This window comes from Asterias amurensis, chromosome 17, assembly GCF_032118995.1.
Source record: "Asterias amurensis chromosome 17, ASM3211899v1".
Taxonomy (NCBI): domain Eukaryota; kingdom Metazoa; phylum Echinodermata; class Asteroidea; order Forcipulatida; family Asteriidae; genus Asterias; species Asterias amurensis.
Genome location: NC_092664.1, coordinates 12,848,302 through 12,876,245, shown reverse-complemented (window position 1 = coordinate 12,876,245; position 27,944 = coordinate 12,848,302). Strand labels below are relative to the sequence as shown.

The window sequence follows — 27,944 nt, the reverse complement described above, 5'->3', positions numbered from 1 at the left end:
TCTTCAGAACAATTACTTCACCTCAGCTGTGGTTAATGTGTATGATTGAGAAGCTGTAGCAGTGTAGAGCAATATTTTAGTGAGGTCATCCACCTATCACTTCGGCTGAGGTCGTGGATAACGACCGTCATTAGTCGTACGATCATCGTGTGTATGGTTAAGAAAACACCGTCAATTGAGGTCATGTGTACAACTTTTACAAACACTTGAGGGCGCTATTTCAACTAGGCATCTTCTTCCATCGAAAACCACATGAAATAATGTCGCTGACGACTGCATGGCAGTGCTAGCTGTAAGTTGGTATTGAAATTCATTATTTTCACGATTTATGCTGACTTCAATCATAGGCATTGTTGTGATATTTAGCTAAATCCATTTAGTATTTACCTCCATCTGATCAGTCATTTTATGATTGTGCAAGTGAGCGTATGCGCGGTGTGAAACAGGAGAAAGTCTCATACTTATCAGTCATCGCGGTAAATCAACAATTATTTTTTTATTTTAACTGAGTAACAGTAACACCAATGTTAACGGAAAAGTTTCCGTATGGCGCCACCACTTTTTCATTCGAAATAAAATAATATAGTATCTAATTTACCTGATTGATATATCCCTCTTTGTAAAAATGAGTGAAAAAGTGGTGGCGCCATGCGGAAAGTTATCCAAATTCCCAGCAAGTCAACAACACATCAGTCACGGAGTTAGTGCATAGAGTAACTTATCGGTCTTTACTCTATGCTCAGTATAAACTGAGTGACGCAGCCGTGACTGAGACGTACATTGTACCTTTTGAGAAATGGAAAATCACTTGTCCATGAATCATGGAAATGGCCATGGGGGATGGGAGGGGGAGGGGGGGGGGGGTGGGTTGGTGGGGGGGGGGGGGGGGGGTCTATCATTCAATCATCATGAACACCCACCTACTGCACCACCCTCTCCTGCAACCACATTGGTTGGTATTCACAGTTACTGGGGCGCTAGATAGATAGATTCCTTTTTTCAAAATGTTGACATTATCGGTCTTGCAAGATTTAGTTGGAGTACTTTCGCTCAGTTTCACACAAAAATTGAGGGAGCTCCAGAATTGTCTCAAATCTGTACTGAAAAATGTGTCGTAAGTTGGACCACTTTATCAGGCCTGGAATTTCATCTTTGGAGGGGCAAGGCCATTTTTCATCTTGCAAGTTATGGAAGTAACCTTTTGAAAAATTTTCTTATTATGGCATAATAGGTCATGTTGCCTAAAGTGGTTCTGAAAAGAACCGTTGGGTTAACCCAACGGTTCTTTTCAGAACCACCCCAACTCATTTAGAGATTGTTATTACATGGTGTTACCGCAAACTCTTCTATATCTTATCTCCACCATGCAAAGTTTCAAATCCTACTTGCCTAAAGTGGGGAAAAATAATGATAGGCCTTCTTTCAGTTTGACTGGTCCTTGAGTGTTTTTACTGGCATCTGGCCAGAATGCCACTGTCCTACAGGGAGAATGCTGCAGTCACATCTAACGGTAACACCCAACTCACAAAACATGCTTTTCATCATTTACACATTGCAGATAAACTCTACCAGCAGACCAGTGATGGACATATCTACCACTTGTAGATTTAAGAGGATTTCCACCAAACAGCAACAGATCTAAAGTGTCACCGATCCAAATTTCATGGAAGAGAAGAAAAAAGCAACAACACGACAAGATTGTAACATTCGGACAATCACAAGATTTTAACGAGATGGAGTCCCCTTCATCAAGACCCAAGAGGAAGACAAGGGCTCCCTCTAAGTTTGACGAACAGCCTTGCAAAAAGAGCAGAGACATTTCTCCTGAAAATCACATAGATGAAACAGTGTCCGAGGAGCAAAGCCAAGTTTTGTGCAGGGACCAAACTCCTTTAGACCGAGTATCCAACGAAGTAGAAAGGGACAACCCCGAAACTGATGAAGTCTTAGCACCTGATGCCAATGACCACTTGGAAGACATTGCTGAGGATAATGAGGGAGGAGATCAAGGAAATAACGGAAGCACTGGGAGGGGCGGGGCAAGGGGTAGGGGATTAAGAGGGGGGCAAGAAACCGAGCCAAGACGAGGGAGAAGATTGAGACAAATCTCAAGGAAGATACCGGTTGATGAAGACGCTACTCTGGAGGATGAGGAAGAACAAGGTATCAGGGTTTGCTTTTATCATGTTTACCTTTTTCGGATTGATCGGTGGGACCAGGGTTCAATTGCATGAAGCCTGTAAGCACAAAAGCTTGCTAGGCAGTAAGCACAGATAAATCTTGTTAAGCAGAGAGCCAGTGGTTGATTTCATACAGATAGTCGTAACTTTGGACTAGTCCTGGTTATTAAAAACTTTAGGCTGATGCTTAGCTAGGATGAGTTTTGAGATATGACTAGTCTTTACTTTGTGAAATCCACCCAGGGCCCAATTTCAGAGTCGGTAAGCACAAAAGCGTGCTAAGCACAGACAAATCGTGTTTAGAATAGAACAGCAATTGTGTAATGATTTGCCTCCTTTGGCTTGGAGTGCTTTTTGAGAGTACGACATCTTATGCAAGAGGTCTATTGCCCTGGGTCCAATTTCATAGAGCTGCTTTAGCACAAAAAGATGCTAAGCACAACAAACTTATGCTTACCAGAATAAGGTTACCAGCCAAACTACCATGTCGCATGTACAATTCGTGATCGTTATTTTGCTCATTTCTGCTTAGCAGATAGTTGCTAAGCAATATTCTATGCTTAAGCAGCTCTATAAAACTGGGCCCAGGTCTCGACCCTAATGCCCTTTCAGTGTGGGAATGAGGCTTATTTTTACAAAAGGGCAAATTTCCCTTTTAGAAACCCACAATGTTTTTGTTTCCAAGTTCTGAGCTGTGAAGGCAATACCAAGCCAACCGCAGACATGTATGCTTCGATTTTGAAAAAGCAAGGACACCAAAGCATTTTTCTCCTTGACAGAACACCCTATGAGGAAATTGAAAATGTGTACTGTCGGAGCATTTCAAGGGCACCAAGGCAATGACCAGGGTGCATGGTGGCAATCGCCTTCATTGCCTCCATGATGTGGACTAGCTTCCTAAAGGCAGTGGACACTATTGGTAATTACTCAAAATAATAATTAGCATAAAACCTTACTTGGTAACAAGTAATGGGGAGAGGTTGATAGTATAAAAACATTGTAAGAAACGGCTCCCTCTGAAGTGACGTAATTTTCGAGAAAGAAGTCATTTCCACGTATTTGATTCGAGACCTCAAGTTTAGAATTTGAGGTCTCGAAATCAAGCATATGAAAGCACATAACTTCGTGTGACAATGTTGTTTTTTCTTTCATTATTTTGCAACTTTGACGACCGATCGAGCTAAAATTTTCACAGGTTTGTCATTTTATGTGTATGTTGAGATACACCAAGTGAGAAGACTGGTCTTTGACAATTACCAATAGTGTCCACTGCCTTTAACTGTTAGTATTACAACCAGTTTCATTTTGGACATAATATTGTGTTTTTCAGCCAGCAGACATTCTGAGGATTCATCTGGAAGCGACGTGGAGTACGCAGACACACAGCGAGGCAGTACAGGTCCAAGGGGAGGACAAATAAAGACTGCAGGGCGGGGCCGAGGACGTGGGAGGGGTCGAGGGCGTGGTAGGGGCCGGGGGCGTGGCAGGGGTCGGGGACGTGGTAGAGGAAGAGGTCGAGGCAGAGGTCAAGCCTTAGAAAACTCAGGTGAAGATAAGACGGTGGTTCCAAGCAGAAAGTCAGGAAGACGGAGGAAACAAGTAGAGGCAGAGGTGGAGGAGGAGTCAGATGAAGAGGAGACTAAGTCTCAAGTCAAGCCTCAAACAGCAAACAATCTTGGTAAGTCATTCCATAATAGCATGAATAAGAAGTTGTTTGTATATGTTTTGTTTTACAATAATGTATTGGCCAATCAATGCCTGGCGTTCAGCCATCCACAAGGGAGTCACCACCTTAGAAGAGAGATACCTTCAAAGGCACTGGACACGTTTGGTAATTGTCAAAGACCAGTGTTCTCACTTGGTGTATCCCATCATAAGCATAAAATAACAAGCATGTGAACATTTGAGCTCAGTTGGTCATCAAAGTTGCGAGAAAATGATGATTGTTACTTCAGAGGAAGTCGTTTCCCACAATGTTTTATACTATCAACAGCTCTCCATTGCTCATTACCAAGTCAGTTTTTAAGTTAATATTTGTTTTGAGTAATAACCAAATGTGTACCTTCCCTTTAAAGTAACTGGACACCTTTGGTAACAAGTAATAGAGAGCTGTTGGTAGTATCAAACATTGTGAGAAACGGCTCCCTCTGAAGTGAGTTTTTGAGAAAGAGGTAACTTCTCACTCAAATGATTAAAGACTAAAGGCCTGAAGCTTTTTATTAGCATCTGAAAGCACACACATTTTGTGCAACAAGGGTGTTTTTCCTTTCATTATTCTCTTGTAACTTACGATGACATATTAAAAAATTTCACAGATTTGTTATTTTATGCATGTTGGGACACACCAAGTATGTCTTTGACAATTACAAAAGGTTTCCAGTGCCTTTAATTGGTGACTCATGTAATTTTCAACAAAATCGTATGTCTAGTTAATATTATTCTATTTAATAACAGGTGAAGCAGACAACAATGAGTTCAAAGTTCAGATTTCATTGTGGGAGGTTCAGTTCCGAGAGATTGGCTTTGCCAAGTGCTCCTTGTGTTACTGCAGACGACGCTCTATGGAGTCTATGCTGGGACACTTTAAGAAATGCTCTCTCAAAACGGTCAGTAAAGTTTATCTGAATTCTGTCCCTCTGTGCATTATTTCAGGCATGCAACTCTTCCGCAATTCCGCGGAATTCCACTTTTTTTTTTTTTTTTAGCGTGAAAAAAAGAAAAAAAACTTTAAAAAACCTTCCCCAAAAAACAAAAAAAAAACCTAATTTTTGTTTTTATTATTATTTTTTTTTTTCGTTTTTATTTTATATAGCCTAATATATGCCTGGCATTAACAGTGTACAACTACAACCATGTAAAATAAGCCTAGTACATGCTAAAAATGCACCTAGGAGCATAATAAACCTCTACATTTTCTAGGCTACCATTGTGGGTATCATGTCCCGTGGCGTTTCGGCTGCCTCTCTCCTCACTTGCCTTGTGCCTTTGAAAATTTTCCTCTTTTTTATCAACGGGCAGTTGCATGCCTGTTATTTACTGTTTGCATTTTCTGTATGCTTTCTGCCTCTCGCTCTATCTCTCTCTCTCTCTATTCACTTGACTGCTTTTGTAACACTTTTTATACCTGTTTATGTTTGTTGTGTTGTCATTTAGCCTTCGAAAAAGACTTTGCTAGGATCGCATGGTTTAGTATTGGCCATGCAATGTAGGTTTTTTATCGCACCTCTATTTGCTAGGGTCGAATTGTCAGGCCACTAACTATTTTTCTAATTCAAGATACAATTAGATACATTTATATAATAATAATAATGGCTTCTTACATAGCGCGCATTAACATCCGTCACTCAGTGACGCTCGTGGTGCTGTAACATACCGTTTATTTCCTGCAAGGTATGTGGGACTCCTTTGAATTATTGAGACCTACACCATTTACACAGCACCATGTAATGGTTAACAAGGTGCTGTGGCGCAATATGCTGCCAATCAAACCAGATACTTGTTACAGGCCCCTTACGTTGGCAGCCATTTTGATGAGACATGCAAACATTATTGGCTGAAAGTCATGTGCACCGCGTACATACATGCACTGTTCCATTGTTTGTCATCATGTGACCTGCTTAACTTTCATTTTATTAAAAAAATTGTGTGTTTGTGTATAGATTTAACCTGTGTATTGTTAATTCCGTTTTTATTAAAGACAATGGACACTATTGGTAAATGTCAAAGACCAGTCTCCTCACTTGGTGTATCTCAACATATGCATAAAATAACAAACCTGTGAAAATTTGAGCTCGATTGGTCGTCGGAGTTCCGAGATAACTATGAAAGAAAAAAACACCCTTGTCACACGAAGTTGTGTGCTTTTGGATGCTTGATTTCGAGACCTCAAATTCTAAACTTAAGGTCTCAAAATCAAATTTGTGGAAAATTGCTTCTTTCTCGAAAACTACATTACTTCAGAGGGAGCCGATTCTCACAATGTTTTATACTATCAACCTCTCCCCATTACTCGTTACCAAGAAAGGTTTTATGCTAATAATTATTTTGAGTAATTACCAATAGTGTCCACTGCCTTTACACTGTAACTCTGTAAAAACTTTGTAAATTTGAATGTTGTCAACTTTTTGGTTGTTTTTTATTCACATTAGATAAACCATTAATATGTTATGTGAGTCACAGTGGACGTTCCTGACCTTTTTTCCCGGTATGTGTTTTTACTTTTCAGCCTTCTAGTTATATCTGCCGCCATTGTCAGAAAGAAGTGCAATCCTCAGCTGGCCTAAAATATCACCTGATGACCACACATCATGACGTGGTATGTACATGTATGAAAATCAGTGTGGTCTTAATCCTATGCAGTAATTGTGCCTTTATGCCTTTTGTTTCGGCTGGCAAGTTAAATTTTGTAAAGCATCCTTATCAAACAAAATGTTCTGCTCAGCAAAACGAGCAAGAAGGATTTTGAACTGCCTCTACCTATCGGGCAATATCTGTGGTCTAGTTGATAATACACTGCTCTCGAATTACAAAGGTTCGAATCCCACCTGAGTAATATGCTTGTGATTGTTTTCCACAGAGCTGAAAAAAGTAGTGAGTATACAGTGCTAACCCACATAGGTGCAGGGTTGTAGCTAGACCAATTTTAGTGGTGGGCAATTAATCAAATTTTGTTGGAAGTCTACCGAGGGCAAGGGGATCAACAAAATTATTCATGTTTAATTATGGGCCATTATGGCTGAAGTGGGGCAAGGTTGCCAAACTGTTTGTGTTATGGGGCCATGCAATAAGTTGAATGGCCTTTTGATTGTGTTCTTTCTCTGTGACATTTGATTCTCCTCATCATTAGCTGTTTCTCAGATCATTGCAAAGTGGACAATATTTGAAATCTGTGCTGGGCAACATAATGTATTTTCCTCAGAGTGCTGGGCGAAAATTGTGAGTCCTGGGCAGGCCCGCCCAGCACCGCCCACCATGGCTACAACACTGCATAGGTGTATGTGTAAAACCACAATTAAGGCTCTCACCCATGTTGTATTAAAAAAAACAATTCTATGATTTCCTCCGATCTATGTCACAGCTCAGTTCAGACAACAGTGCCTCCGATTCTAAAGAGCTGAATAAAGCCGAGCTTAGGATGATTCTCAAGAGGATGGGTAAGATAACATGTCTGATCCAAGGATGCTCCAAGAGCTTCACTACCTATCAAGGCTTTCTCTATCATCAGAAGACATGCGGCAAAGAAGCGGAACAATTCATCTGTGAAATATGTGGTATGTCAGTTTGTGTATTTTCATATTCCAGGGGTAGAAATTGCCACTATTCCGCTAGCCCGGGACTACCATATTTACAGCGGGGCTACTCATTATTCCAGTTTGAAAGCCCGGCGGGCTAGTGGGGAACTATTGCAAAAATCAATACCACAAACAGCAGTGAACTATTGGTGACTCAAGATGTAATGTGTTTTTTTAGGGCTACCATAACTTCATCTGGGCTGCTAAAAATTCTGGGTTACTAGCCCTGCTGACTACCATGAAAATACACTTAATTAGGACCCCTGTAATTCATTTTAATTATTCAGTGCCCAATTTCTTAGAGGTGCTTAAAGGCACTGGACACTATTGGTAATTACTAAAAAATAATTGGTAGCATAAAAACCTACTTGGTAATGAACAATGGAGAGCTATTGATGGTATAAAACATTGTGAGAAACGATATATTTTTTTGAGAAAGAGGTAATTTATCACTCTGATAAAAAAATACTTCAGGCCTGAAGCATTTTATTAATGCAACTTAAAGCACACGAATTTGTGCAACAAGGATGTTTTTTTTCCAACTTTGATGACCAATTACGCCCAAATCGTCGCAATTTTGTTATTTTATACATTGGATACACCAAGTGAGAATACTGGTCTATGACAATTACTAAAGGTGTGCATTTAATTTTTGCATTATTGAATGTGTTTGTGTGAATACAGCCAAGGTTTACCACAGTAAAGGAGGGTTAATTTACCACATGAAAGCCAGCCATGGCCCCCCTCCTGAGGAAGTCACTCCACCCGACAAGCCAGTTGAGACTGACCTGGGCCCCGAAAGGGGCAAACGAAAAGCAGCCCAGAGGTAAATATTAATGTGTTTATGGCTTATTAAGAGCAATACATTGTTACGACTGGTGCCCCACTCAATTTTTGCTTAGCTAAGAAATTTATCAAGCAGTATGTTTTTGCTTAACAGCTTTATGAAATTGGGCCCTGATCACATGAACATACATTCTCATTCACTAGTGTCAAATTGTTACTTAGTGTATTTTTGAAACATTTTGTTTATGTGTAGAGCCATAAACAACCTGCAAAACATGAAGAAGGACTTGGAGGATGATGAGAGCACCAACCAGGCAGCCAGGCACCTCACCGACAAAATGAAGGTAACAGACCGATCCATTAAGCTCCCCCATTGCGGTTTGACCAATCACAACCCAGTGCGCAACCAAAAGTCTGACAAGCTAAAGTCTAACATGCTTGCGTGTATGCTTGGTGCGCAGCTGAGTTGTGTAGAATGGCATTGGAAAGGCCTGCATGTTCTTGCTCACACGTGCACCATGTGCGGAGCCTAATGGATCGGTCTATTAAAGGCACTAGACACCTGTTGGTATTAGTCAAAGACCAGTAATCTCACTTGGTGTATCACAACATATGCAAACATAAAAAATATAACATAGAAAATACAGATTTTGACTTGATTGGTCAACAACGTTGCAAGAGAAAAATTAAAGGAGAAAACCCTTAGTGCACAAATTTGTGTACCTTTAGATGCTTAATAAAAAGCTTCAGCCAGAAGAAACGCCATGCAGAGTTGGAACCTGTGACATTCTTATTCTTGACCCCCATACAGACCCTGTACAGGACTCCATCCAAGATGCCAACTAGTAAGGAGACTGAGAAATGCAGACTTGCCATAGAGAATGGGGAAGAGGTTGAATGCATCTGGGAAGGATGTGACCAAAAGTTTCCGAGTTGGCCTTTATTCAAGTCCCATTACACCACGTGTTGCAAGGTAATGTTAAAGAGCATTGGGGGAAGGGAGAATATACTGTCCCTGTAGTATAGACAGAATATTTAACAGAGTATACTGCAGAATAACCAGTAGACTGTCCTGCATATGCTGCACAGTATATTGCACGGCCCATATCAGGATGTGACCAAAAGTTCTTGAGTTGGTCTTTATTCAAGTCCCATTACAGCATGTGTTGCAAGGTAATGTTCAAAGGTTTAGGGAGAAGGGAGAATCTGCAGAGTAAACTGCAGAGTAAACTAAACTGCAGAATAAACGGCAGAATATACTGCAGAATATATATTTGTAGAATATACAGCAGAACATTTCCAGGAAAGGAAGAAGAAAAAAATACCCAGCTGGCCAAGATCATCAATTTATATAGGATTTGAGGCATTGCATGGTGGGGTATCAATATATATTTGGTTTGCGGTAACACCATGTGTGTATCTACTTGCCAGGTAGAGACGTTCTTAGGGAACTGTCTTGCTTTATTCTACTGTAGATACACACATGGTGTTACCGCAAACCAAATATATAGCATCAAGTTAGTTCCTTATTAAGCTACAAACTTATTTTTTAAAGTAATTGAGAACTACTGATGTTGTTGATCTTAAATGTTTGGTTCGCTTGAGTCATTACCGCGTTCGTCAGTTGAAGTTTATTATTATGAATCCACCCAATATTTGAAAACCAAAATTTGGGGTAGGTGTGTGGGTCAAACCAATTTCAAAAATGAACCATTGAATATTTTTTTTGAGCTTTTTTTATTTTAATCTGTGCACCAGAATCCAGACGCTGATAGTGGGCAGTTTCTATGCTTGGTGTGCGGTAAAATGTTGGCGCTATGGAAGTCAATGCGAGTTCATATCATCGAAAAACACAAGGAGGTAGGTATCAAATCGGAACACAATTTTGTTTTCGTGTGGAACACTTACTGGAACCCTGTCTTCATCTGCAAGGACTTGAAGGAGACTCAATTAGGCCTGCTAACTTTCATTGAAAACCTGATCACCTAGTGTTTGTGAAACTTTACAAACACTACATTTCTAGTTGTTTTTACATTTCATATCATTCTTTCAGTCATGCTCTCTATCGCGATATAAAAATCTGTGTGACCATAAAAATATCTTTTGATTTTGGCAGAAAATAAAAGAAGTAGCAAGTGACGTTGAGTTTGATGAGAGTGAGGAGGATGATGATGACGATACGGATTATGAGGAAGATTCTGACGATAAGGAAGGAGACAGACGCAGGAGAACTTATGGACCTTATCTAGGTACGAAAGATAAATCACAAATTGTTATTACATATTTTTTTATATATGGCTTCTGACGGGTTTGATAGCTCAGTTGGTAGAGCACTGGCACGTTAATCTGGAGGTCATTGGCCCATGTCCCGCTATAATAAGAACAATAACAATGAAGGGTAAGATAATTAATGAGAGGGTAGGATTTTTGAAACCTTATTTGCTTAAGCTGTTTCATAGATCCCGCCAGCTTGAATGGGTCAGCAGATAATTGAATGCGTTACTACACTTACTTCCGCCACTCATATTTCAGCTCATATTTTTGCCATAAAGTTTTCCATGGCGTGTCATGGCCTAGTGGTCACACGCACCAGACTCAAGTTCTGGTGTTTCTGATTAGCAGAGTGCTGGTTCGAGTTCTGATCTTGACATTTGTGTCCTTATCGCCATAGGTGTCATTCCTATGCAACCAATCCTTAAGTATAGGTAACAAATAAAGCAAAAATTGATAATACTTTTTTAAAATAACCTTTTTAATTTTCTTCATAAAGGAGACAGGGCATCAGGAAGAATAGAAAGGTGTCAACAGGAAATCAAACGTAACATCTCATTGCGTATCGCTCACTTCATGAAATTAGCTTACAATGAGTAAGTACTAACTTATATATACGGGATTGTGAAGTATAATAATAAAAGTAATAACTAGTTCTTATATACCGCATTTCACAATGACGGAATCAATGTGCTTTACATCAGTGCTCTGTTCATTGGGCCAAAAACATTTATTTAATTTTTTTTATTGCTCTGTAATTTTAAACGCAATTAAGCCTCTGGCTGCCAAGTTTAAATGTTTTTTAATAAACCAATAATAATAATGATAATAATAATAATAATAATAATAATAATAATAATAATAAAAACATTAATCTGTCTCTGCTCCCTGGGGAGTACAGTCCTAAGCTGCCATGGCGCTCCAGTTGCTTTTTCATACACAAACTCTACCCGCACAGGTACCCGTTTTATATTCATCATATAAGAACTAATTATTAGAACTAGTTACTAGTTACCTCAAAACTAGTAACCTCAAAACCTACTTTTTCAGTTGGCGTCATCATTAATCTTTTGCTGTTTTGTTTTTTGCATTGGTAAATATCTATAGTGTTATTATTATTATTAATATCACCCAGTGTCTGGACATGTCGTCAAGATTTACGTAATTGAATAATCTAAAGAGAGTTCAATTTCCAAAGAGTGTTATTTATGAGACTTTTGTGTTCCTCTTTATAGGAGAAGAAGAAGGTTTGGTTTGTCGGACGGTCAGACTCATGTAAGTCGAGAGATTACTGTTGATTGGTCATCCTGGAACCAGCTTACCCAAAGGTGGGAAAAACAATGTATTCTTAATTTATATTGGTTACCATGTAATAAAGCAGGGCTCATTTTAAATGGTAGTTGCAAATATGAAATAACAAAGCTGTGAAAACTCGGGCTTAGTCTGTTGTGGGAGTCAGGAGAAAATAGTTAAAAATCATCCACAATTTTCAGCATGTGTGTGAACACATTGTCCTTAAATTTGGTTGTAACAAACAAAATCAGCTGGGTTTTTGTTGGGAGAGAAGGTTTCATTTTCTATATTTATAGATGGGCCATATTTTTGACCGTGTGAGGACACTCTCAATCACTTCCGGGGGTATATTCATTTGTACCCAAAACAGCTATGAAAGACCGAAACACATTAACAACACATCAAATCAATAAGACATTTGAAGGAGCTGATACAACCCACCTCTAAAGCAACTTAAAACTACGGTGCAACAAAAGTGACAGAACGCCTACTGTGCACGACAAATCGCATATAGCCCCGGAAGTGATAAAAATACTCTTTGAGGGCAACTACATTGTAGCTCCAAGAAGAACAAACATTTTTATTAATGGTTTATTTTAATCTGAATAAAAAACAACCAAAAGGTTGACAATATTCAAATTTACAAAGTTTTTACAGAATTAAGAAAAATGGAATTAATGAAATAAACATCCACATTATTATTTTAAATATAATTTACTTGGGACAGAAAGATGATGTTTGAAAAGTGTCGGTTGTACAGCTGAAGTGTCTCTTTGCATGCAAAGCAGTTGGTTGCTTCCAAGTTTCTTGTAAAATTTACCAGAAACATAGCTCTGCATACCTGTAGCAAAAATAATGAACGCTCCGGTGTGAAAAGTGCTATACAGGAACCAAGTATTGTTATTATAGTATTTCTTTGTTTTCTTCGGTTGTTTGCCTGTGGTTGTGCTTGTCCCTTGTCTTTATGTTTTTGATGTGTAAACAAGGGTCCCCATTTAGTGGGCCTGTGTGCCTGTTCAGGGTGTCCCTTTTGCACCAATGTAATTTTTTATGTATATTTTGTTCAATGAAGGTAATATAATTTATTTTATTTTAAGTGTAATAATATTATTGTTGTACGGTTCCCGCTCTTTCCAATATGCATCAGTTCAGTTATGGAACAGTCTTCCAGAGGTTGTTAAACAGGCTGAGACATCAGAACAATTCAAAACCTGGTTGAAAACATATCTGTTTACTTTGTACAATAATTGTTGATTTCTTTATACAGCGCATAGGGACCTCATGGTGATATGCGCTATATAAGAATGGTTTTATTATTGTTATTGATCATCGCTGTTTTTTTTCCTCCTAGTGAATCAAAGCAATATTTACCAGAGGTTGGAGACTCGATCAGATTCACAGTAGGCTCAGGCCGGACTAGAAGAGAACCGTCATCTCTAGCATTGTTTGAAGTACTTCCCTCTCAGCCAGGTAAACAAAAACAAAAACATAAAAATAAACTTACTACTTAATATGTAGTCATAAAGTCATGAAGACGAGCAGTTTATACTGATCGAAATGTCGAGACCTCGTCAGCTCTTTTCAGAGTCGAGACTGCGACAAAAGATATTTGATACATGATTTTTTGATATAAGAGATGTTAAATTTGCATCGGGGATAAAGAATATTAATTTTGGTTTTTACACATCGGTGTAGGGGTAAAACCAAAATTAATATGATTTTTTGACTAGTTATGCCTATATTGCCTTTTAAAAGCACCTTTTTATAAAAATTATTTCTCAAAGCTATAATGATGGTGTAGTCAACTACCAAATTTTTCTTACTTTGTATTTGCCTTAGATGCAATAATTATATTTTATGTTTAAACAAGGGTGCAAATCCAGCCTGAATTTCTACGTCGGTGGTCCAGTATGGAGTTTAGCATGGTGCCCTCGCCCACCCAGCCAGGGCATTGTAACTGAATATGCTGCTATTGGTTGCCATAGATCATTTGACGAGTGTCATTTAATCAGTAGGCTTTATACTCAACCTGGAGCCATCCAGCTGTGGGCGTTTGAGCATCTGCAACAACTCAGCAAGTAAGCCACTATTTTTACTCCTTGTATTCTAGTCATAGGCCGTTTCCAAAATTGCAACTCCGGCTTCAGCTACGGCTAGATCAGCGCGTCTGTCAGTGTTGAAGAATAGGCAGACGCGAACGATCTAGCCGTAGCTGTAGCCGAGGTCACCATTTCGGACACGGCCTTAGCTTCTGAGAAAGTCTGGTATACCCGTCTCATCAGAGTATCTACTGAGAGAATCTAAGGGGATTGCCTCCATGCCTCCAAGTCATTGCCTGGGTGCCCTTGAAATGTAAATTTACAATTTCCTCATAGGGTGCCCTTTACAAAGGAGAAAATGCCTTGGTGCCCTTTCCCTTTAAACTAAGCACACCAGCCTGCTACTCCATTGATATTCCACAGTCTACTGTGATGCCCCACTACACAGGGCACTCACACACAATGGGCGACCCCTCAAAGTACATGTACATCTGAGCCCTCCTGGGTTTTTTTGCAACATGTCGTCACCAAATGTTGATCCATTTTATTGCCTTGTGTTTTGGTGTATGTTGTTTAAGAATAAATTACACAAAAACTATCTCAATTGGAGATTTTTAAAATGTATTTATCCCTGTAATTGTAGGCAGGCACCTAGTTGCCGACTTGTTTGTTGTCTGGCACATGAATACGGCTGCATTTGGGATATGAAGTGGTGTCCGTCTGGTTGCTGGCAAAATGAAACATCCACAAGTTACGGCTCTGAGGACGTACACGACCTGACAGAAACCAACAGTCGGCGTCAAACAGCACCAGATAGCAGTAAACATGACAAGACATCGGTAGATACCAGTATGCTGGGAGCTGTAACAGACACTTGCAAGCAGGGAACAGCAGCAGACACTAGAAAGCAGCAGGAAACAGCAGTAGACACAAGCAATCAGGGTACAGCAGTAGACCATAGGAAGCAGCAGGGAACAGCGGTAGACACAAGCAATCAGGAAATGGCAGTAGACACTAGCAAGCAGCAGGAAACGGCAATGGACACTAGCAAGCAGCAGGAAACGGCAGAACACAGTGGTAAGCAGCAGGAAACAGCAGTAGACACAAGCAATCAGGGTACAGCAGTAGACCATAGGAAGCAGCAGGGAACAGCGGTAGACACAAGCAATCAGGAAATGGCAGTAGACACTAGCAAGCAGCAGGAAACGGCAATGGACACTAGCAAGCAGCAGGAAATGGCAGAACACAGTGGTAAGCAGCAGGAAACAGCAGTAGACACAAGCAATCAGGGTACAGCAGTAGACCATAGGAAGCAGCAGGGAACAGCGGTAGACACAAGCAATCAGGAAACAGCAGTAGACACTAGCAAGCAGCAGGAAACGGCAATGGACACCACCAAGCAGCAGGAAATGGCAGAACACAGTGGTAAGCAGCAGGAAACAGCAGTAGACACAAGCAAGCATCAAGAACCAGCTCCAGACACCAACATGAAACAGCACACAGCATCAGACATGCAGCAACAAACATCTCAAGACGCCAACAGGCAACAACAAACCACCGGAGCTTGGCAGCAGCAAGACACCAGCAGGCAGCAGCAAGACAGCAACAGGATAGGTGTTTTAGCCTTAGCTTGTTCAGACGGCACCGTTCGTATTCTCAACATACCATCCGCTGAGTACATACAACAGCTGAGGAATGGAGCTAAAGGTCAACCTCCAAGTAAGTTAACTCAGAATTGTATCTGAAAATCTGTACAAATTACAACTATTACAATCTTACTATTTTATTTTTGCTCTGTTTGTGCTTCATACAACGTTCTTGTATGCCATTTTTGTCTGGTAACCTCACTCTGGTTAGCATAATTTTGTTGTGCTTAGCTACTTTTAGTGCCTAAGCAGCTCTATGAAATTGGGCCCTGGGCGGTAGGTACTTTCACAAAGTGGATTGAGGGTACTTCTCATTATAAACTTTGCTGTCGCAGAGTGAGTTGTTAATTAGTCTTCAGAACGTTTGAACAAGCTTGCTCTAGTCATCGTCATCCAATGCAGTCATTAATCTTGTTGTTTGGATTCATTCTCACTGCAGGTGTATTCAGCTTAAAGCCATCCCTGACATTATGGACTGGACTGGACCCATCCGGGAAGGTGTCTGCATCATTTGGTCAGTGTTGGTGTGTTGAATGGGTACCAGACAATGGGCACACCAAGATAGCTGCTGGCTTCGCAAATGGTAAATGTATTTCATTTTTGTTGATTTGTTGTCACAGGTTTGTTAGGTTCAAGATGGTTATAAATAAGTGGGTACATGCAGGGGTAGAGGTTGATATTGCGTTATGGTTGCCCAGGTTCTATACTCCCCAGTGATCTGAGAAAGATTAAAGGTATGTTATTGGCCCAATGACCAGGGCACTAATATAAAGCGCATTGATACGGTTATTGTGAAATGCGCTATGTAAGAACTAGTTATTATTACTACACTGATGAGACTGTTCCCTGCTAATGTTTTGTGAAATTGAACAGGTTGTGTAGGGCTATGGGATGTGAGCTGCCGATCATCCTTACTGAGGGTTCAACCGGTCGACTTGTTACCCTTCTTAGTCATTGATTGTCACAGTGCTAGAGTCTCAAAACTCTCATGGTGTCCATTTGGTAAGTCAAACCCTTTCTTTTCATCATGAACATCTCTAAATTACAGGCATGATATTCTTCCTACTTGTATCTGATTTCCCCAAAAAACCTGAAAAATGTGATTAAAGACACTGGACACTATTGGTAATTGTCAAAGACCAGTCTACTAACTTGGTGTATCTCAACATATGGATAAAATAACAAACCTGTGAAAATTTGAACGCAATTGGTCTTCAAAGTTGCGAGATAACAATAAAAGAAAAAACACCCCTGTCACACGGAGTTGTGTGCTTTCAGATGCTTGATTTCGAGACCTCTGATAAAGGTCTATAAACAGTCACTTATAGTATTTTGTATTATTTATTTCAGATTCCAACTACCTGGTAACAGTCTCTCCAGATAGACAAGCCAAGTTCTGGGACCTACGAGACCCCAATGAACCAGTGGTCTCCTATGGGCATGGACTGTGTACAGATTGTACTTGGTTAGATTACTCATGTGGACTTGCAGTAACCACTGATGTTATGAGGTAAGATGAGCGGTCAATGTAGATCACTGGACCCAAGCTCTGGTGCTGTCAGCAGCAGAGTGCGGGTGCGAAATACCGGTCATGAAACTTGTGCCATTGAGCAAGGCACTGGACACGTTTGGTAATTGTCAGAGACCAGTATTCTCACTTAGTGTATCCAAACATATGCATAAAATAACAAATCTGTGACAATTTTGACTCGATTGGTCCTCAAAATTAAGAAAATACCCTTGTTGCTCTTTCTCAAAAACTACCATACTTCAGAGGGAGCCATTTCTCACATTGTTTTATACTGTCAACAGCTCTCCATTACTCGTTACTAAGTAAGTTTTTATGCTAACAATTCCTTTGAGTAATTACCAATAGTGTCCACTGCCTTGAAGTGCTACCACTACCTTCCTTGTAATAGCTATCTGACTCTTTTTGTATTAATGTATTTCACAAGTTAGCTGGGAATTTTGGCTTGTGCTTGTGCGCACTCCAAGCTACTAGGCATTCTACGCTTACACAGCTAGCGCAGAAATTCAGCGCTTGTTGCTCAAGCGGAGAATGATGATTGTAAGTGCAGAATTTGGCGATAGGCAAGGAATTAAATTGGGCCATGTATCGTTCATAGTTTGAATGATTTGTTGTGTTTTACAGTCGATCACTCAACAGAGGAACTTGTTTCTGCACAAGATCAACTGCAGATAATATCAAGATTGTCTTCTCCAACTCAGTTTGCACAGATTGGGTAAGTAGGAATTCTTGAACTCTTTCAGTGCCGAGGTAAACAACAAAAGAACTTAATGGTAGCACTTAAACACTAACAGTGGAAAAAACTGCATGAGCTTTTGTAGCAACAACAACTTCATCAGATACGATGAAAGGAACAAACTTATACTACCACCGCTATCCTTAATATAGTGGCAATCTATTTTATATACTCAAGTAGTGGCATCAATTATATACATGTATAACCAAGCCATAGTCTAGAGAGAGCAATATAACTCATTGAGTTTGGGGTGTACAAAGGCAACACAAAACAGCAACATATACATTTTGTTTGGTGCGAAAAACTTTTTATTTTTATTTTTTAAACTTTTTTTTTAAAGACAATAGACACTTTTGTTAATTGTCAAAGACCAGTGTTCTCACTTAGTGTATCTGTGCATATGCATGAATTAACAAAATTTGAACTCAATTGGCCATCGAAGTTGCGAGATATACATGTAATGAAAGAAAAAACACCCTTGTCACACGAAGTTAGATGGTTGATTTCGAGACCTCAAGTTCTAAATCTGAGGTTTCGAAATCACATTCGTTGAAAATTACTTCTTTCTCGAAAACTAAGTCACTTCAGAGGGAGCCGTTTCTCACAATGTTTTATACCATCAACCTCTCCCCATTACTTGTTACCAAGTAAGGTTTTATGCTAATAATTATTTTGAGTAATTACCAATAGTGTCCACTGCCTTTAAACTCAAAATGACCCTGTTGGTTTTAAACTGCTGGTTATAGACCCCATCTACACTCCTTTATTATCTTAGTAATAATCATGATTTTTGTTTACAGTGTGTGAATTCTTCAGATTGGTTACATTCTCTGCTAATAAGCAACGACGTTGGAAACGTCAGTCTCTGCTTACTCCCTGAATTGACAAACTTTGATGCAATGAAACGGAACGAGTTCATGGGACGGAAATGGGTGAGTGGCAAGCAGTAATAGGACAAAAAAATAACAGTATATATTTGGTCTGCGGTAACACCTGAAGATGACTTGAGCAAGTTAGTTGAAGCGTTGAGAACTATTAAAGACGACCTCTGCAGTATGGAAGTTAATAATAAGAATTCACCTCAAACCACTAAAACTAAGAAAATAGTCCCGGCCAATTTTCTACATTCCGCCCAGGTAGTGCTTAAAAAGAAGGAAAATTCTTAGAAGTCCCCAAAAAACTCTGAAAAATCTACTCCCTTGTAGTAGAATTTGAAGCAAGATTTCGTGCTTAAAAAGAACATAGTCTACCTGGCAGTGTAGATACACACATGGTGTTGCCGCAAACCAAATATATATTGATAACGTGTACCTTTAAGTCCCAAAAAGTAAAATAACAATACGCAGTTTTATCAGGTGACTCAAAGTGCTCTTTATTAAAACAACAGGTATTCAGTGCTATTTTGGAATAATGAGACCCATTTATATAGCACTTTGTATTGAAGTGTAGTCATGATTGTCATGTTCGATTCATTAAACGTGGCAATTACTGGAGAAGAGATGTCTGTGTCAAACAAATATCTTAAATCCTTGTTCCAGACTTTCAATTCAAATCTAAATCGCAAACGGCTTATTGTGTTGCACAGAAAAAAGCCATTGAAAGCGCCCTCATGCATTTAAAAGTTTTTGTTAATTGAATTTAGTTTAATTTGATTTAATACTAGAAATTATTTGATTATTTTGCAGCATGTGTACAGCAGTAACCTTCATGAACTGGAGTCTGCTGATAACATGGCGTCCAAGGAACCTAATCCAGATGCAGCAGAGACATCATCATCATGTGACACATTGACTCCACTGGTTCCCAGTCAAGCAGCAGATACACATGTTGATAGGGACGATCTCACTGGTACCCATCATGATACTGGTACGCATGATGATACACAAGCTAATGATGAAAACTTCACTGGTTTACGTAAAACTACAAGTATTGATGGGAACCATCTCACCGGTGTCAATCATACAACATCAATTAATACACAGACTAATGGGGTCATTTTAACTGGTGTGCATCTCAAATCACATTTGAATGTGAACAGTTTAACTGGTGCCCCTCACAATTTGCAAAATGAAGGGAATAATCTCACTGGTACCAATCACCACACACACTCTGAAAGGGAAGACTTCACTGGTATACGTCTAGACAAACATGAAGGAGTTGTAGAATGTCCATTACCGATGCAAGAATCCTGTTGCCAAGTCCGGAGGCAAAACTCGCCAAGCAATGCAACAAAGACTAACGATAATGCTGCATCGGGCCATGAAGCCCAGATTCCCGAGTTTGAAAACTTTGATCTTGAGTTGTCAGATCTTCTGAACACTTGCAAAGACGTTGAAAATATGACCCAAGAAAGTATTCTCCCAGAAGAAAATCTGCAATCAGCTTCTGAGCGGGATGATCGCAACTTTGAAAGCAAAGAAGATGGTTTTGGGGTGTCATCTGTAAGCCGTGAGGCTAATGGTTCTGAAAAAACCAAGGAGTGTAATGTTGTATCATCTGTCAGTCAGGAGGCTGATGGTTTGCAATGTCACAGTGATGAAGGTACATTAAGATCAGCAAAGGGCCAAGAGGCTGATGGTTCTAATATACCTCAAGAGGGTATTGTTTTATCATCTTTAAATCAGGAGGCTAACGGTCCACATTGTCACCAAGATGAGGCAATGAGCTGTGAGGCTAGTAGTACGCAACCTCAACGTTATGAGGGTACAGTAAGATCAGCAGTGGGCGGTGAGGCTAATGGTTCTGAAAAACCCCAGGAGGGTAATGCTGTATCACCCGTTAGTCAGGAGGCTGATTGTGTGCAACGTCACCATGATGAGGTAATGAGCTTTGAGGCTGGTAGTTTGCAACCTCAACATGATGAGGGTACAGTAAAGTCAGCAAGGAGCTGTGAGGTGGGTGGTTCTGAAGTACCACAAGAGGGTAATTGTGTAACATCTATTAACAGTGAGGCTAGAGGTCCACAAGGTCACCATGATAAGGCAATGAGCTGTAAGGCTAGTAGTACGCAACCTCACCAAGATGAGGGTACATTATTAATAGCAAGGAGCAGTGAGGCGGTAGGTTCTGAAGTGCCTAAAGAGGGCAATGTGGCGTCATCTGTCAGTCAGGAGGCTAGTGGTCCACGTAGTCACCATGATGAGGCAATGAGCTGTGAGGCTGATGGTTCTAAAACACCTCAAGAGGGTAACGTGTCCTTAACTGTTAACTGTGAGACTATGGGTCCACCACGTATCCATGATGAGGCAATGAGCGGTGGGGCTAATGTTTCCAAAACACCCCAAGAGCGTAAGGAGGTATTAACTATGAGCAATAAAAGACATAGACTAGCCTCCAAGTCCACAAGAAGTAAAATACAAGACACATTAAGGACTACTAAGGACACTAAAGATGATGAATGTGAGGAAGAGGGATCATCGGAGCAGCGAGTTGAAGTGAAGTGGGGAACATCCAAGACATTTAAGGAGTACATGGAGAAGATGTATATCTCATTTAATGATTCGCTGATGGTGAGTAGAAATTTAGCCAAACTGTCACTGCTCTTTTGGGGTTTTGTGATACCTTTTGTAGATCAAGTTTTTTTGGCCATGACATGAATCCCTACTCACTATGAATTAGATGTATGTAATATCATTTTCCTGTAGAAGTTTCAACTTTATTTTAATCGTCAAGAATTTTTTGGGGAAAAAGAAGTGAAAACCACAGAGCCAATAATCCATTAATCATAATTTTTGTTGTACAAACCAAAATAATTTTCATCCCACTGAGACGAACAATTGTTGTTAAAGAAATTGTTGTACTCATTTCTCAAAACCTACAGCACCTCAGCAAGTAATATTTTAAGAGAAGCTTTCTACCACAATTCTCTTTGAATCCTGTAAGTTAAATGTAAATTTGTGGATGTTTGTGTTTTGTGTCATGGAAAAAAGACCCAAACCCTTGAAAGACACTGGACACTATTGGTAATTGTCAAAGACCAGTCTTCTCACTTGGTGCATCTCAACGTATGCATAAAATAACAAACCTGTGAAAACTTGACCTCAATTGGTCGTCGAAGTTGCGAGATAATAATGAAAGAAAAAACACGCTTGTCACACGAAGTTGTGTGCTTTTAGATGGTTGATTGTGAGACTTCAAATTCTAAATCTGAGGTCTCGAAATCAAATTTGTGAAAAATTAATTATTTCTTGAAAACTCATAAACTCATCAACTCATGTCATTTCAGAGCTGTTTCTCACAATGTTTTATTCCATCAACCTCTCCCCATTACTCGTCACCAAGTAAGGTTTTATGCCAATAATTATTTTGAGTATTTACCAGTAGTGTCCACTGCCTTTAAGATAAGTATCTTTCCTTTGAGCCGCTATTGGGTTTTGCCTCCCTGAAAATGAATTCACTTATTTCCAGGATGATTTTGGGAACCCTGACTGGAAGAAAGAGAGCTTTTCGAGCCAGCCTCCTCTATCATCCTTTTCTCAGAGCTCCAGGCAGCGATCAGCCGTTGCAATTCACAAGGTAAGTTTGGTTACTCATTCGAGTCAAATTTTGTGATGTTTTTTTTTCTTTCTTGTTTTTAGCTTCACAGGGGGTTGTCTATACCAAGGTGGCAACAGCCAATCTCTCTCATATACAAACATTTGCATATTTTGATTCTGGTCATACAAACAAAAATTGTTGTGTCGTAGTTTGGGTGTGATCCCTGGCTACACGGCAGTTAACGGTTGTATGGCTTCTGACTGGCACCCCCAAAAGGTATTGACAAAATAGGGACACCTCCAATATAGGGCTAGATAGCTCAGTTGGTTGAGCGCCTGCACAGTAATCCGGAGTTTGTTTTTTCGAATCCCTCTCTAGTCAATTCTTTGTGCAACCCCCAAATCAAACAAAAATGTTACTACATTTGACCTCAAAGTCCTGCAGTCTTATGGTCTTTTCCCCCATGAACAAGTTTGTCTGCGAAATCAGTATTACAGTACATCTCCTCAAGCCTGCTAGAGGTATTAGAAAATACTGTCTCTTACTTCAACAACAATGAAAATTTCCACTCCCCATTTTATTTTTTGGTCTTGCAAACAAAACTAAAAAATATTAATTTTGGTTTTTACCAATATACACTAATGTGTGTAAGCACTGTCTACTCAGTACTTTCCCGAGTCCTTTGAAAAAAAATACCACAGGCATATTACTCTGGTGGGAATCGAACCCACAACCATTGCAACTCTAGAGCATGGGTAAAAACCCAAATTAATATTTTTTATCCCGATGCAAATTTAACATCTATTAAAAATTGAAAAGCTTTGCCCTGCTAGCCCTATAGTCTAACAGTCTTATGGTGTTATCCCCCATGAACATGAACATGCAGAATCAGTAGTACGTTTGGTTTACATCGACTGTTAGGATTCAGGAGCTCGAAAACACCTGTTCCTGAGATTAATGAAACACATCCTTAGGAGGATCAGTTATTGCCAATGACAGGATTTCAATGAGTGGAGTCATCCTAGCGACTAATATTGTGCCATTGCCCTGCCTTTATAGCGCCTTGTTCAAGGACAAGTTATTTTTAGTTTTGCCTTATAAAACAGCTGTATGTGTAATTTTAAAGCACTGCAGGACAGTTCTTGTTTTTTTGTACTCGCGATATTTTATTTTGTGAGGAGAGAATTTTAGAATGTGTGAGATCATCTCAACTTCTTTGGAGTATGCAGCCATATTGGCACACAGGTTCCTAATCATTCACATCAACAACATCTACCCTGAAAAGCAGTTATAGTTAAATGTCTTGCCCAAGAAAACAAGTGTCACAGCTGGGATTCGAACCAACACTCTGATAATTGCATCCAATGTAAGACACTGCTCTAGCAATCTCAGTGGTCTAGTTAGTATGGCCTTGCTCTAGAATTGCAAAGGTCGCTGGCGCTGGTTCGAATCCCACCCAAACATGCATGTGATTTTTTTTTGCACATAGCTTGGGAAAGTACCGAGTATACAGTGCTATCACACATCGGTGTATATGGGTAAAACCGAAATAATATTCTTTATCCCCGATGCAAATTTGTTGCTTTTGTCTTTAGGGAAGGCTGGGGAACAAAAAGCGTTTGCTTCTCCTTTTTCCTACATGTTGATGTCACATTGTTATCTATTTATTGTTCATTAAAGACACCGGACAGACACTATTGGTAATTGTCAAAGACCGGTCTTCTCACTTGGTGTATCTGAACATATGCATAAAATAACAAACCTGTAAAAATTTGAGCTCAATTGGTTGTCGAAGTTGCGAGATATAACTATGAAAGAAAAAACACCCTTGTCAGACCAAGTTACGTACTTTCAGATGCTTGATTTCTAATTCTGAGGTCTCGAAATCAAATTTAAACATTTTAATGGAAAATAACTTCTTTCTCGAAAACTATGTTACTTATGTACTTCAGAGGGAGCCGTTTCTCACAATATCTGATACTATCAACCTCTCCCCATTACTCGTTACCAAGTAAGGTTTTGTGCCAATAAATATTTTGAGTAATTACCAATAGTGTCCACTGCCTTTAACTGGATCAAGTTTTTCATTTACGTTATTATATATATGTTTTCTAAACAATATTATCACACTATGTATTGATTTATGATGACATGAAATAAATGTATCTTATATGAAAAACTACTATCTATTAAATCCATTGTATTGTTTGTATTTTTGCAGGCTTGTTGCAACCCCAACCTAGGTACCCATACTTGGCTACTAAGCGGTGGACAGAGTGGTATCATGAGACTACATTGTATTGATGCATTGAAGAGAACAAAGACAACCAACGCTCTTGCCAGTCATGCTACACAAGAATAACATTCAACTGTGGGTAATAGTCAAAGACCAGGGCCCAATAAGCCATTTGCAAGTTAGATTTCAATAAAATGTCTGGTAAAATGACTTGCTTATTAGCAACAAATGTAGCGCAGCAGGGGGATCACCCAAGAGGATTTTTTTTTTTTTTAAATAAATATCAAGGAATAAACCTTTTGGGAAACTGATTTTCAAAAATTTTGGACGAATAAAGCAGGACTTGCACCTGCACAAATATTTCAAAATACCACCTTTATACCATCTTACCATTTAAGATATGTGCAGCTCAATGAACATATATTTTTTCAACCAATACACATGACAGATTGTTCACAGATTTATTTAATTTTTGCATCAGGGATAAAGAATACAATTTGTTTTTACCTTTACACGATGTGTGTTAAATGCTGCATAATCAGTACTTAATTGAGTTCTGTGAAGAACAAAACCCAATCCACAGACAAAATACCGTACCCACAACCTTTGCATTGCTAGAGCAGATATCGAACCACTAGACCACCGAGCTAGCCTTATGGCTAGAGGCAGTCCGAACCCTTAGCATTGGGTACTAAAACACTGATGTCCCCATTTTATTTATTTTCATCAAGCATGAAACTTAATTTTTTTGAAGGGTGAAAATAAATGTAAAACTTGGCTGTCAAGCTGTTGATTCATTTATTCTCTAATATGAATGGTTGTGGGTTCGATTCCAATCAAAGTAGCTGTTGATTTTTGCCTGCCAGGAAGACCCTGGAACGTACAAGGTCGCTCTTTTTGTAAAGAAAGGTTACATGGTCTTTACATGGAACTTCAAATACTTTCATTGACACATAGAAATTTATCTCTTGTTTGGCGACTTGTTTTCAAAACTTTTGTTTAAATTAATGGACAATCATTAATGACAATTATTTAAACAGTTAAAATAAACTCCAATACTGTTTATAATTCTAAATTGTTTTACGCCCCCCCCACACACACTTCAATATCTCTTTTATCTCATTATTTGAAACTTAAACTTTGAGTTAAATAAATAAATGAGAACAGATTTTACACTGAAGTGGTACCGAGTTGTATGTTTATTTTCTTTGAAGATTAATTAGTTACTTTTTTTAAATGTTCTTCTATGACTCATGCTCTATGTTTATACCCATGAAAACTCCTTCACCATAAAAACAATAATTGGAAAAAGACAGATTTTTTTCAAAACTGTTTCTTTATTGTTTGCCCCATCATTCCCAGTCACATTATACAATTGAAGATCAGTCTTGCATCTTAGATTCCAATGGGTTAATTTAAACAGTGGGCTGCTTTACCTAAGGTAGAGGCAGTGTATACACTTTTGGTAATTATCCAAGCAAGTATCCTCACTTAGTCCCTTACAAGAAAAACTTTTAAGAATCTTATAAGATTCTTATAGGAATCAAAGATATGACAAAATTTAAAGAATTCTAAAGGAATCTTACTTAAATCCTATAGGATTCTATTGACCCCTTGCACTCACGTCACACGCGTTGACTGTGCCACGCTTGCGTGTAAATGCCGCGTCGCCTATAATGCGAACTTCACTGAATAACGCACAGTGACATTGCCCACCAGTATGGTGGTTCCAAGATTATTCGATGATGACTTCAGGTGAATTGGGTCAATCTATAGGCATTTCGCCTGTAGATAGGCCTTGTTGTAATGGGTGTATTCAGAGATGTGCAAAAAATGAAAAAAAAACTGCAAAACATTTATTAAATTGGTCATCAAAGTTGCAAGAAAATAGTGAACGCAAAAACACTATTTGTGCACTAGAATTGTTTACTTCAAATGCATGATAAAGGCTTCATGTTAATGTATACTACTTCTGATATCTTGCCCAGACAAAATGGTTTACAAGGTCCACTTAATTGTCCAAAGGGTGTAGAAAATGAAACATTAATACAGTGCAGACGTTAAAAACTTTATTTAAAAGAAGTGTTTAAAAGATTATAAATGGCTTTAAAAAGTATTCACAAAATATTTTAAGAGGCCTACACGGTTGAAAATAAAGAGTAAATGCTATACTTTTAAATACTGAAGAAAATTGCATCTAAACATAAGTTAACCTTATTACACACCCACTGTGTCAAATCAGAGACTTTGGAGCACTAGGTGGCAGTAGACGAACGTAGATCTCAGTATACGCACATTTCCAAAAACAACGGATTTTCCTAGTAAGTCTGCTACCATTTAGTGTCACCAAAAAGTATCCCATTATCTACATTATAACTTATTAATTAAGGCATTTTTAAAAATACCATTTAAACATATTTTGTTTCTGGTTTTATTTCTAACTAAAAACATATTTACATTTTTGAACAGGGATCGTGTTTTCAAAATGATCAACAAACTCTTACTTAGGCCTAACATTACAACTTTAATAACTACTTAAGACTATTGCTGTTAGAATTGTGTACAAGAATAATTAAAGATGGTATATCCACGGTTTATTTTCCGGAACGCATATTCATTCCGACCCCATGAATACCTAAAGGCAGTGGACACTAATGGTAATTGTCAAAGACTAGCCTTCAAAGTTGGGGTATCTCAACATATGCATAAAATAACTAACCTGTGAAAATTTGAGCTCAATCGGTCGTCGAAGTTGCAAAATAATAAATGAAAGAAAAAAACACCCTTGTCACATGAACTTGTGTGTTTAAATGGTTGATTTTGAGACCTCAAGTTCTAAATCTGAGGTCTCGAAATCAAATTCTTGGAAAATTACTTCTTTCTCGAAAACTACGTGACTTCAGAGGGAGCTGTTTCTTACAATGTTTTATACCATCAACCTCTCCCCATTACTCGTTACCAAGTAAGGTTTTATGCTAATAATTATTTTGAATAATTACCAATAGTGTCCGCTGCCTTTAACAGACACACCTATGTTTCGACACCCCTAATGTTCCGATACCCACACAATATTCCTAACCCTCACCCTAACATGAAGTTCACAAGGGTTTATCAGCACATTTGGGTGTCTGAACATAAAGCAGTCACTGTTCATTTATTCCAATGACAAGAAAGGGTTTATATAAAAGAGATGGTACACCACTGGTTTCGTAACAGTAAATTATTTCCAATCCCAGAATCTTATTCGTAAGAGATGGTACACCATTGGTTTTGGAGATTGGTTTTCCAATCCTGAAAATCTAATAAGAGTTGGTTCAACTGGTCGTTAACAGGCACCATTGGTTCTATTAACAGTACATTCATTCCAATACTACACAACAGCCATAAGAGATGCCTTAATTATTAGTTTTTATAACAGACTGTACATTAACTCCAATCTCACATATCGTATAATGATTAAAT

General features: G+C 38.9%; 1 protein-coding gene across 1 annotated transcript; it reads left to right on the top strand.

The window, feature by feature from the left end:
- The first annotated feature begins 205 nt into the window (after positions 1-205).
- On the top strand, positions 206-27,159 carry LOC139950173 (uncharacterized). Its single transcript, XM_071948808.1, has 24 exons — positions 206-292; positions 1,559-2,163; positions 3,511-3,858; positions 4,635-4,786; positions 6,406-6,495; positions 7,258-7,450; positions 8,156-8,297; positions 8,511-8,601; positions 9,069-9,230; positions 10,016-10,117; positions 10,374-10,506; positions 11,028-11,124; positions 11,764-11,856; positions 13,173-13,291; positions 13,692-13,899; positions 14,504-15,579; positions 15,946-16,089; positions 16,380-16,508; positions 16,857-17,016; positions 17,659-17,749; positions 18,571-18,702; positions 19,456-21,279; positions 22,178-22,285; positions 24,468-27,159. Exons 2-24 carry the CDS (start codon positions 1,734-1,736, stop codon positions 24,606-24,608), a joined length of 6,165 nt encoding a protein of 2,054 aa, XP_071804909.1. The 5' UTR covers positions 206-292; positions 1,559-1,733; the 3' UTR covers positions 24,609-27,159.
- The last annotated feature ends 785 nt before the right edge of the window (positions 27,160-27,944 follow it).